The 13,253-nt window shown below is 36.6% G+C and overlaps 1 protein-coding gene across 3 annotated transcripts in view; it reads right to left on the bottom strand.

Moving 5' to 3' along the window:
* LOC150085169 (tectonic-like complex member MKS1) overlaps nt 1-13,253 on the bottom strand; it is a 502,024-nt gene that overhangs the window by 112,699 nt on the left and 376,072 nt on the right. For all 3 annotated transcript variants that reach the window (XR_016546919.1, XM_090373059.1, XM_090373060.1), the window contains one exon: nt 1,302-1,364. Coding sequence is in view for 2 of the 3 variants with exons in the window: in XM_090373059.1 (XP_090229185.1) it covers nt 1,302-1,364 (63 nt within the window). In the remaining variant the exon portion in view is untranslated. The remainder of the gene's footprint in view (nt 1-1,301; nt 1,365-13,253) is intronic.

Genomic DNA, 13,253 nt, shown 5'->3' with positions numbered 1-13,253 from the left:
GCATGACTTTGGGTTTGAACTATTACAGAATCTGACCCACATGCTGTATTTGGTTCCATCAGGCTATTTTCTATTTCCAAATCTCAACAAAGACTTGGAAGGACAGATATTCACCGGTGAAAATGGTATGATCGATGCAGTCAATGGTTTGAGTTTAAACTCAAATAAAATTCAAAAACTTCTGAATTTTATTTGAGTGGGTTATGAATGGTAATGGATCATTCCAAAAAGTGTGTTGACTTAAGGTGGAGTATGTAGAAACATAAATGAATTTTTACAACTTTCCAGCATTCCTTCTATGAGTGTCTAAAAACCTTGCAAACTTCCCTTGTACATTTGTGTCTAATACTGATTTAAGAAGGAGATTATGCAAAATTCTTGAACGTGTGCCTTTTTTGTGTTCAGTAAGTTGCTGTGTAGTTCACTTTGTCTGAATTAATTATGCTTCTTAATGTCAGGGACAATTTTTTTCAACTAGTTCCATTCTCCTATTGAAAATATAAATGATACATTAAATAGCCAACATATTCATTGGTCTCAGCTGCCTTCAGGATTCTTCTTCACTCCCTACATCATATGCATTTCAAGAACTCATCTTTAATCACAAGTAATACAAATTGTCTTCTTAGTGTCATCAGTTTTGGAATATTATCATGACACTAAATTTTAAAATAAATGAGTTTACTTTTCTTTTTAAATAAACCAAAAAAAAAAAAAAAAGAATTGAATTCAATTGACCTTTTAACTGACAAACACTTACATGCATTTAAAAAACTATCATAGCATTAAAACTACAAAGAGAAAATCTAATGAAGGCATACAGAAAAAAAAAACATTCATCAATTTGTTAACATAAGTCACATTATAATGAATTGTTCACTGGAGATTTAGATATTAACAAATGAAAGCTGCCAGCAATATATAAAAGAATCAAGTTATAAGTATTTCATTTGGATTAATACAAGGGTTTCCTAGGATCACCTCCCTGATCCAATATTATTTGATCCAATGTGTTCTCAGCAAATGCATTAATCAAATGACTACACTAAAACAAAGTACAGTATTTATATAAAGTTATTTTCTTATTTTACATTATCAAAACTATATTCATGTTGTAATGGTGATTTTAAAGAAATTTTAATTTAAATAAATAATGAAATAAATTTCATTCCTTTTATAATTTTATCTGATATTTTTATAAAGCTAACTACATTTCACAATTACAAAAAATTGTTGGAATTTGAAATAATAAAATTTGTATTATAAAATATAGCTCCAATTTAATATATGATATTGCTTACCATCTGAAATTTCAAAAAAATAATGGACATAGAGATTTCGACAATCAAAATTCTTAGCTGATACTGAAATAAAACAAATTCTATTTTATTTAACACTACAATTACAGACTTTTATCAATCTAAAAAAAAATAAATAAATAAATATACTGAAAATTTTAAAAATAAAAATTTAGTCATTTTATAATTAATCATTTATATAAATAACTTGATTATACAGGATGTCTCAAAAATATTGGTTACAAACGTTTAGGGTAGGTAACATAAAGGAATGTGAATCGCATAAGAACCCATAACCGGAAACGTCACGGGAAAGTAGTGGCAGAGGCACAAGAAGTTGAAATGACACAAGACAGTAATTAGTGGCAAACATTTATTTGACATAATATTAACAACGGATGAAATAAATTCGAACACACCTGGAGTTTCTTTGACAGTAGCATCACCGCAGATGAGTCTCGCCACGAAATCCATTTCCGTCACCACTAGGTCCATGTCTGCCAGCTCACAGTTCGTATATCGATGGATGCTCTTCGTGCGGCGACTACTGCTTGAATGAGTAAACCAGAAATTTTCTCTCTCGCGAACTGATGAACAGCACCATATACCGACTTACGGTGACGTTTCCGATTATGGGTTCCTATGCGATTCACATTCCTTTAGATGTTACCTACCTCCCCTAAACGTTTGTACCAATATTTTTGAGACACCCTGTATATATTGATCATCATTATATACAGTAAAAGCTTTTTTAATTTTAAAAATAGGATATAAACTTTAAATTCAGAACTTAATATCATCAGTTTTTTTTTTTTTTTTTATGGATAGTGAAATGGTCAGTGCAAATTCTGTGTTCCACAGAAAACCTCATGTAAGAGCAGCAGTCCCAGAAATTTCTAATGACTATTAAAAATGCAAATCAACTTACTTATAGTGATTGATTTACTTGTAAGAAAATTCAAAAGTAAATACATAATAAAATAAAAACTTAAAAAAAAATAATAAATAAACATAAAAACAATTACAACGGATATTGCCCCATATTGCTGCTGAAAATGATCTTTGAGTTAGATTCACAGAAAGTTGGGCATAGAATGTATATCACTGTTGCCGAAAGTGCATACAGGTCTTTCTTACCAAAAAATATTGTTCAAAGTCTTAGAATTAAATGGATATCAGATGAATTAATTACACATGTGGCTGGAAAGAAAAATGCATGGGATGCATATAAATTATCAGGTGATATTAGCATTAGAAAAGGCACATGATGCAAAAAAGCAGCTTATATAGCATCAGCCAAAAAAAAAAAAAAAAAAAACCCCTTATTTCACCCATCCACTCACTTTAAATGTTTGTCAAGTTCTGCCTTGAATCTATTTAAGCTATCAACTTAAGCTATGTTATCAACCTAAGTTATCAACTTACGCTATAAACTTCTACAATGACAGATGGAAGTTTGTTTCAGCAATTAACCACCCGCTGACTAAAGGCAAACTTCCACACATTCATCCTACAACCGTCTTTCCTCAATTTGAATCTATGCCCTCTCAGTCAATTATTCTGAGCAAGAGGAAGAATCCCATCAGCATTGAGCATGCTCAAACCATTCAAGGCTTTATACACCTCAATCAGATCACCTTGCAATATAGAAGCCTATGGTAGATACAAACCAGTCACAGAGGAGTTTAGGCAAGCAAAGGCAAATTACAAGAAATCTTTGCAAAGGATGCACAGAAAAACAACAAAACCTTCTTTACTTATGTAAACCATAACAATAGAAGGAAGGAGATGAATCACATTGGGCCACTTGATATTGATGATTTAATTGTTCAGGTTGCTGACAAAGTAAACAGGTATTCTGCATCTACACTCAAACGTGAAATTCTTTAGGGAAGTGGAAGATAGATTCTTGAAGTTAAACATAAAAAAAAACCCACGTGTGTACCCCCCGTACACATGAAAAATGTTTTATGTGAAAACATATCTGAAGAAAATCAGAACCATTTTAAAATCAAACAGCTAGAACTGCAGTTAAGAATGATGTAAAGTTAATGCCCACTACTTACTCAACTTACTAACGAATCATCGTTAGTGACATTAGCATCATCAGAGTCATACTTCAGGCCGAAATATTTAGTATGAATGATGTAACATTTTATGTTTAAGCCTGCTACTTACTCTATCAAATCAACATTTGGAAGAGGTCAGCGAAATCCAAGCCAATAGCCTAATTACCCATTTGACTGTAGCCATTTGTTGAATAGTATAATATCACAATCATACTTCCTGCAGTTACTAATGTAGGAAGTATGATTGTAACAATAAAAGTATTTGTATTGTTGAAATCTGCATTTTCGTTACATTTCATTTTTTTTTTTTTTTGCTGAAATTGGTACAGAGAAGTCAACGAGAATGGTTTAGGGAATGAAAGGTGTGGTCTTATCAAGACAGGCTTCAATTTGCCAAAGTGCAGCCCACTTAAGACTAGGAACCTATGAAGTGATCTGATTGAAGTTTTTAATGTAAGCATATCTATCTCCATTGCTCAGAGATATGAAGATCTCTGAGCAACACAGAAAGGCTTCCAGGACAGCTCTTGAAGCTTTGTCTATGATATACAAGAACTTTGCTAGCAGGGACACGGAAGTCATTATACCACTGTATGAGACAGTGATTAGGCTGCACCTTGAGTACCGCATAAAGATCTGAAGGCTCACTTCAGGAAGGATGTACAGAAGTTTCAGAAGACATATAGATCTGCTGAAATGGGTGCAGAGAACAAGACTGGTGAAGGGAATGAAAGGCTGGTGTTTCCAAGACAGGTTTAGTTCTGCAAATTGCAATTTTTGGAGACTAGACACCTGTGAGTCTAGTCACCAAAAATCTCAATCTTATTGAGGTTTTTAAGGCTTTGAATGGACTGAGCAAGCTCAGTGTTGATGGGATTCCTCCTCTTTCTCAGACTACACACAAGAGGGCATTAATTCAAATTTATACAGAATGGTTGCAGGATAGATGTGAGATGTTTGCCTTCAGTGAGTAGGTGGTTGACTGTTGAAATAAATTTCCATCTGGTGTTGTGGAGGTGAGTATTTGAATAAATTCAAAGGATTTATAGGGAGGTGATGTGGGAGTTTTTTTTTTTTTTTTTTGTCTGATGTTTATAAGCTTGATTATTTGCATCATATGTCACTACTACTAATAATAATAAAGGACATGATTAGCCCAGTGGTTATGAAGCCAGATCACCATATCATGGACCCGGGTTCGAATGCCACTGTGGCAGAAAAAAAAAAAAATTGAGACAGTTGCTTGCTTCACTGGACCTACTTCCCCATGGATTGTTGTTATTTTGATTTTTAGGGGCATTAGCAACTAAGGCCATATTGCTCCGGGGATATGCGGTGGTCATTCCCTGACCTTTCTGCATCCTCCGTATTTGGTGGTCAAGGGCTCAAACCCGGTCTAATCAAGAAGCGTGTGCTATGCACTGCTGCTCCTGCCCACCTGGCTATGGAGGCGCCTTTCCCCATGGATGGAGTAACATCTGAGGCAGAGAGTGGTGCCATCGAGTGTCACTCCCATAACTATCATCCACCACTGGATGTCAAGGTAAAACAGGTCCACCTCCAAAACTGGATGAAGGTGGGTTGTAGAAATATTAAACATACTGCACTGAGTGTGGAGCAGGATAGTCACCTGCATTCAGACGTTATGCAGAGGGGGTTGATGCAAAAATTTGGAGACAGCCACCCATGGACAACAGTGGAGCGAGTGGTGTTATGGCCACCACAACTGATTGAATTCCAGCCCAACCAAATGAAAGTGCCTTCTGCACAACTGCATTAGTGACCACCCAGAAGGGAAGAAACAGCAGCCAATGCATGAAATAGAGCAGGGATATGAACATATTCATCTTGTGAGCATAGCATGAAGTAATGAAGCCAGAGACAGACATGACAATGTATAAGATGAAACTACACACCAAGTGGTTGGAATGGCTCCCAGCTGTTCAAGGTCACTGAACAGCAAACAGCAGACCAGAGATGGATAATTGTCAAGAACTTGATAGCTCTTGCAATCTTGGAAAAAATAAAACTACAAACAACAATGAATACGGACACAATATAAACAAAAGTGAAGGAGGAACAGCAAGCATAAGAACTATAACCTGGAGTAACTGAAGTGAAAACAGATGAGATCGCAATATCCAGAATTGAAGTATGGAAGAAAACCTTAGCAGAATTTGAAGGAATGGATCCCACAAAGACCCACAATAAACTCCTGTAGCAAGTCACAGACCAATTCAATAATAGCATTAGCATTAGAATTGGCATATGATGCAAAAAAGCAAGAGAGCATCAGCCAAAAAAAAAAAAAAAAAAAAAGAAAAATCCCATTTCACCTATCCAATCACTCCCAAAGTTTGTCCAGTTATTTCTTGAATCTATTTAAGCTATCAACTTCCACAACAACAGATGGAACCTTGTTCCAGCAATCAACCATCCGCAAAAGGCAAATTTCCACACATCTATTCTGCAACTGTCTTTCTTCAAGTCAAATTTATGTCCCCTTTAAGTGTGTAATCTGAGCAAAAGGAAGAATCCTATCAGCACCGAGCTTGCTCAAACCATTCAAAACCTTATATACCTCAATCAGATCATCTCACAGGTGCCTAGTCTCCAGACACAGTAATTTGCAGACATCCTTTGCTAATGCAAAGGATTTCTGCAAATTAAAACTTTTCTTGGTAAGAGCAACCCTTTGTTCCCCCTCACCTATCTCATTGCTCTTCTCTGTACTCATTCCAGCAGTTCTACATCCTTCTTAAACTGAGATCGCCAGACCTGTATACAGTACTCAAGGTGTGGTCTGAACATTGCCTTACACAAGGGGATAATCACCACCTTATCCCTGCTAGCAAAGTTCCTGTTTAACTTTGGCAAAACCCAATGAGCTGCTCTGACAGCCTGTCTGCATTGTTATGAAAACTTCATTTCTGATTGCGCAATTATCCCAGGTCTTTTTCATTCTCCAACAGCCTGAGTGTAGTGCCCCACAATTGGTATGTTACTCTGGGGTACTGCTACCCATATCCACTATCTTGCTTTTGTCAATTTTAAACTTCAATTTCCACCTCTCAGCCATCTGGCCAACTTTTCTAGATCCTGTTGCAACTGCATACCGTTGATTAATGACCCTATAAACCTTTATATCATTTGAAAACTTGGACAACAAAGATGATATACCTTTATCAATATCAATGATAAATATAGAAAACAAAAATGGTCCCAACACCGAACCCTGGGGGACTCGACTATTAGTCCATAAAGAGCAGTGTCTAGTCCATAAACATAGAGTGTTTAGTCCATAAAGAGCAGTGTCCATTGATTACCACTCTCTGTCTTCTCTCACTCAACCAGAGCTTTGTACATAGCAGCAACTTACCCTTAATGCTATACTGCTCCAATTTGTACAGCAGTCTTTTATGTGCAATAGTATCATAAGCTTTCCATAAATCCAAGCATAAGATATCAAAATAATTTTTTGATATCATATCTTGGATTTCCTTTGTGACTACATCGTAGTATCTAATCAAATTGGTTACGCAAGGTTTCTGCTTAACAAACCCATGTTTTGCCTGAACTATAACTGCAGTCTTGTCTAGATGATCCTGCATTGCTTCTTTAACCAGTGACTCCATTATTTTATCCAGAGCAGAAGTTAAACACTAACAGGTCTGTAAATACTCATGTCACCCTTTGACCTTTCTTTGTGAATTGGGGATACATTTGCATATCTCCAGTCCATGGGGACCTCCTAAATCCAAGGATGCTCTCATAATTATGGCTATGAGTTTACTTACTTCCTTTGCTGGCTCTCTATATATCACTAGATAGATCTCATCAACCCAAGGTGAATGAAATCTATATTTAACTTTCTATGTTTCTTATGTTTAACTTTAATTTTTTCCTCCAATTTTGATTAGAAGTTTATCAAATTAGAATTTGATAAACTTCTGACCCCCCCCCACTTCCCGACAGATTTCCTCATGTGTGAATGTAGATGCAAAATCCTCATTCAGTTTGTCAGCTACATGAGCAGGATCATCAACGGTCGAACCATCAATATCAAGTTGACCAATCTGATTCATCCCCTTTCTTCTAGAGTTTACATCAGTAAAGAAGTCTTTGCCAAAGATTTCTCATAATCTGGCTTTGCTTGTCCTTTGTGACCTGATTACAGGCTAGCTTATATTTATACCACTGGCTTCTGTGTTGCCTGATAACACTAGCCAACACGATTTTTACCTCCAAGAACTTAAACACTGCTTTTTATTCAATTTTTATTGGTAGATTTCGAAATTCACTATGATAGTTTTACATCATATCACAGTTATTAAAGATAGAGAGAGTTACATTTTACCAAAATATGCCAATTTTGCATAATCCAGCCAGTATGACATACTGATTTATTTTAACAGACACAAGCTGATTCTCTTAATTTTAGCAATAGATTCTAGCCTCAGTTTTCTTGTGATAAACATAATCAGACTTCTAGCTATGGTTCTTAGGTTCAAATTCTGATGCAACAATTTACAATTTGAAGAGAGCACACTTACATTTTTGGTGAGGATTTTTGTAGGCTGTGCCAAGGTTTTCCAAATATTAACTGATCATGAGATGTTCTCAGGGTTATAAATCTATCCTCTAAACAGCCCCTTGAGTGTAGGAGGGTGTGGCTGCAACTGTTGTGGTAGGAAAAGTTTTGAAATATTTTTCTACGGAGAACACCGTGTTTTTGCAAAGACATTATTGGTTATTTGTTATTGTTTGTTTGTTATTTGGTTTTTTTTTTAGGAGCATTAGCAACTAAGGCCATATTGCTCCGGGATATGCGGTGGTCATTCCCTAACCTTTCCGCATCCTCCGTATTTGGTGGTGACAGGCTCGAACCCTGGTCTAATCAAGAAGCGTGTGCTAAGCACTGCTGCTCCTTCCCACCTGGCTAGGGAGGCGCCTGACATTATTGGACTTCTGAAAGAACTAAGTGGCGTGCATAAATAGATGACAAACTTTGTCCTGTTTCATACTTCTTAATCATTTTCATCTTCATTTCTAAATCAATTTTGTTTTGTTCCCTAGCACTGCCAACACTTGCACTTTCCGTTGGTCCATCCTTTCCCTTCATCATTGTAATAAGTAAATAGATTCTGAAAATTTATTTATGTTTTTTATATGATTGAAGATTTCAATAAAGGGGAAAAATATTTCACCATAATAATGTAAAAACCAGAGAATTCCAGTTATTGGGATTATCACAAATGCAATTAGATCGAGTTTACTACCCGTTTATAATTAGATGCACTAACAGAAAAGCCCAATAAACTTGAAAGTGCAAATTCTTTTTATTGTTTTATGGTAGTGACCTCCAGAAATGTGTTTTAAAATATATCAACAAAGGTGTTCAAAACTGATTCTTATAATGGAACATATGATAATGATGAAAATGTAGTGCAATTTCCATTATAAAAATGACCTTTTAGAGAGATAAATAGTTTAGTTATATAACGAAAATTCAACTTCCAAGGACTTGGAATGAATTACCAGAAAAAAAAAAAAACCAAACAAACAATGTGCTAATGGGTTCACATTACGATATTTTCATGATACCTCCATTTATTTTTATGGATGCAAAATACATTTATACAATTATATTTAAGTTTGCACAGGCCGGCAAAAACTTATGTAAAGTCGAATTCCCATAAGTCGAGTATTACCTAAGTCGGGGAATTCCTGTATTGCATGTATTCAAAAATTTGGTGAACAAAAAGCTTATTTCTGCATGCACAACCTTTAAAAATATTCTGCCGGCACCCATACCTGTTAAATACGGTGCTGTTTCTTCTATTCTCCCTATCTTGTGAACTACTCTGACTGTGTGGTTGACCGGAGCATAAAGAGAAAATCCATTCATAAAATCACTTATTACAGAATCACTACAAAGTTGGCATTGCATCGCGCACATAAAGCAAATCAATGCACACTTTTCTGTTCACCGGTGTGCATTCATCGTTTACTGCATGCAAAGGGGAAAAAAAAGCAAGGACACAAAAAATAACCTTTTGAAATTCATATTACATCTATTTCAATAAAAAAATAAATACCAACACCAGAGTAACAATATTACAGATCATTCTGTCAAGTTGTAACAAAATGCAAAGAATAGTGAAAAAAAAAAAAAAAAAAAAATTTACAGCAATGAGTAACATTGTTATCAAACTGGACAACTTTTTGACTATCGCAGATATCATGGATCATTCAACATTTGTAAACAGAGGCGGACTTAGTCAAAAATTCTTACCGGGGAACACTTTTAGTGACCTCGCAACAGTGTTTATGGCCACACAATTGCATATCGGTCTCCAGCTGCCGGCCCACCAGGGTTTCCCCAGTAAGTCTTATGGCCAGTCCACCTCTGTTTGTGAGTGGTCCATCATGTAAACTAATGAAAACTGGAATAATAAATTTACTTACATTTTCAGCCTTTCTATCACAGGTTAGAAAAGAATGCTTGTAATGGGTGAATTTTTTTCGTGCTCTGAGAAACTTGAAAATGTAAAATCACTACACTTGACAATGCAGAATCACAGAATAGTACAAGATAACAGCTGCAGAGCTTTCTTTCTGTGCCAATAAAGCAAAATGAAAATATCTGATAGGCTGAATTTTTTTGTTTCATTTCCCACTCTCCCCCTCCCCAGTTTCTCCTTCAAGTAACTTTGCAACAAATTTTCCCACCCCAAGCGAAAACAGAATAGATACAAATAAAACGGTTATAAAATATATTAAAAGTGACAAAGTCCAGTCTTGTTGGCTGTATAGAAAGAAAGCAATGGACAGGCGTAGAATGTTGGTGTGAAAATAGCAAATGAACTCAAAACCATAAATTTAATGAAACTGCATGCTTTGGAGTGACATGTTGGACAGACAACTTGTGTGATCGAAACCTGCTAATTTTGGGGTGACTGAAGTAGACATTTTATTCTTCCTTGTCATTGTTTAACCTGTTGTCTGAACATCACGAGATAAGTGATAATTACATGAAGGGTTCCTCCCAATGCACCAATAACTTACAGAATGTCATCAACATATGCGAGGATCAAAGGACCATTGGCAATTAGATGTGTCTCTAGTTAGAATAGTAATAACTCATTCGTAGTCCTTGCAGTTTTTCGTTTCAGATAAACAAAAAAAAAAAAAAAAAAAAAGAAAGGAAAAAACAAAGCCAAATCTAAGGCACTAAAATGACAACACTAGCCATAGCTAGATGGTTGTGACAAATTTGTGTATTCTACTATAAAACATATTGCCCCGCAACAACAATTAGTGTACCCACAAACAAAAAATGTAAAATAAATTCAACACTAGAAAAAAATCAGATGTGATGTACACCCTGTGAATATGTAAATTTGGCACTGGTTTTGTTGAATATTTCATGACTATCTTTTATTTGCTACTATTTCTATAAGCACAGTCAAAACAATACTCGAATGGCCAGTTGCTGTGCTTAACGGCCATCCAAGTATTGTTTTGACAATTACAATTAATTGTAAAAAAATTCTCGTTCATTAATGAAATTCGTTAATTGTTTTATTATTAGCCATATGGTGCAAGGAAGCCTCAGGCTTAGGCTGTACCAGCCAAAAAAAAAAATTTCTGAATTACCCTGAGAGAGAGAGAGAGAGAGAGAGAGAGAGAGAGAGAGAGAGAGAGAGAGAATCACCAAGAAAAAGAAGAATGATGATATCCAGCTCAGGACCCCGGGTGAGCCAAACCCATACTCGGCAGATGTGAGCCCCTGGAGTTCCAAATTTAACGGTTCCCTTTCAAGATCAGGCCCAAATGCAGCTTCATTGGAATACTTACACCACTGAACAAAATTATTGGTTTTTCTGGAGACTGTCTTTCAGTTAGCTCTTCGTTTTCTTTTCCTTTAATTTAAAATTTTTGGTTAAGGGAGGGCATATGCCCCTCTGCCTCCCCCAGAATAAGCCCCTGGTTGCGACCTCTCAGCCCATCTGCTGAACTTTTTCAGATATTGTTGCAGTAGAGTACTATCATTCCTGTCATTAACAACCCTGCCAACGTACGTATCATCTGCAAACTTAGATATTAACCCTGATATACCTTCATCAATATCATTGATAAATAACGAAAATAAAAATGGGCACAACACCGAACCCTGAGGTACTCCACTAATAACATTAGTCCATGAAGAGCAGTGTCCATTGATAACCACTCTCTGTCTTCTCCCACACAACCATCCTTTTAACCATTGTAGCAACTTGCCCTTAATGCCATGCTGCTCCAATGTGTACAGTAGTCTTGCATATGTCACAGTATCAAAAGCTTTCCTAAAATCCAAGCATATGATATCAAAATTATTCTTTGCATCCAATTCCTTTGTCACCACATCATAGTATAGAATCAAATTTGTCAGACAAGACTTCCCTTAACAAACCCATGGGCAAATGTATCCCTAATTCACAAAGGGGGTTGGGGGTTGGGAGTGCAAAGGGTGACTCAAATAATTATAGACCTGTTAGTTTAACTTCTGTTCCTGGGAAAATAATAGAGTCACTGATTAAAGAGGTGATACAGGATCTCCCAGACAAGACTGCAGCAATAGTTCAGACAGAGCATGGGTTTGTTAAGGGTTTGTTTGTTGTTTGTTATTTGGTTTTTAGGAGCATTAGCAAATAAGGCCATATTGCTTCGGGGATATGCGGTGGTCATTCCCTGACCTTTCCGTATTTGGTGGTCATGGGCTCGAACTCCAGTTTAATCAAGAAACATGTGCTATGCACTGCTGCTCCTGTCCAAGTTTGTTAAGGGGAAGTCTTTTCTAACCAGTTTGATTTGATAGTACAATGTGGTCACAAAGGAACTGAATGCAAAAAATAATTTTCATATCACCTGTCCGGGCCTGTCAGATCGCATTGCGAGGATGCTTCGCGACTTTCAGACACGCTGTGTGCAGCTTCCGGGCCGGAGGTTGCACACAGTAGTGTCACAGGTCAAAGACCCCATTACTAGGGATTCTAGTAGTGGGGTCGTGTATGAGATCACATGCCCGGATTGTGGGGAATGTTACGTGGGGGAGACAGGACGGCGTCTCAAGGACCGTCTGGGAGAACATTCACGAGCGATACGGACCGCAGAGCTCAATAAATCCGCCATTGCCGAGCACTATTGGGAAAAACAACACCAGATCTCCCCCGACAACGCTGTCATCCTTGACCGGGCGCATAGATTCTGGGACCGCAAGTGGCTGGAAAGTCTGTGGATTGGATCCTCTGGTAACAATAGTATAAACAGAGACAGGGGAGTTAGGCTTCACCCCCTTTTTGAGGCGGTGGTTTTGACAAGAGACAAACGTTTTAATTTTCCACGTGTCCAGTCCACTTCCGGTTCCGGTACAAGTGAAAGGAATGCTGAGTATGCGCCTGGTCATCCACGTGTGCCGTGAACCTGGTATTTAAGGATGTGTCATTTAAGTCTCACTATTACTGAGGAAGGAGGAAGACACCTCCGAAAGCTCTAGTGTTTTTTATCGTCTTTTTATCGCTTTTATATTTATATTTTAAAGCATTTTAACTTATTTAACTTTTGTTATAGTTTAGTTTTTTGTAAATGATTAAAAGTTTTTTGTAAATATTATTTTACAGTCTTTTCTATTATTTTATTTTATTTTATTTCATTATTCAACCAGTCATAAACGGTTGGTGTGTGTGTTTAAAATTGGTAGTATGAATAATCCCAACCTCAGAGGCCTTATTGCAGATATAATTTTCATATCATTTACTTGGATTTCAGGAAAGCTTTTAACACTGTTGCACATGGAAGACTGCTGTACAAACTTGCATGGTATTAAGGGCAAGTTACTGCAATG

The sequence above is a fragment of the Mastigoproctus giganteus genome, chromosome 5 (assembly GCF_048544385.1).
Source record: "Mastigoproctus giganteus isolate SK-2022 chromosome 5, ASM4854438v1, whole genome shotgun sequence".
NCBI lineage: Eukaryota > Metazoa > Arthropoda > Arachnida > Uropygi > Thelyphonidae > Mastigoproctus > Mastigoproctus giganteus.
The sequence above is the reverse complement of the archived record's forward strand: the minus strand, read 5'-3'. Positions and strand labels throughout refer to the sequence as shown.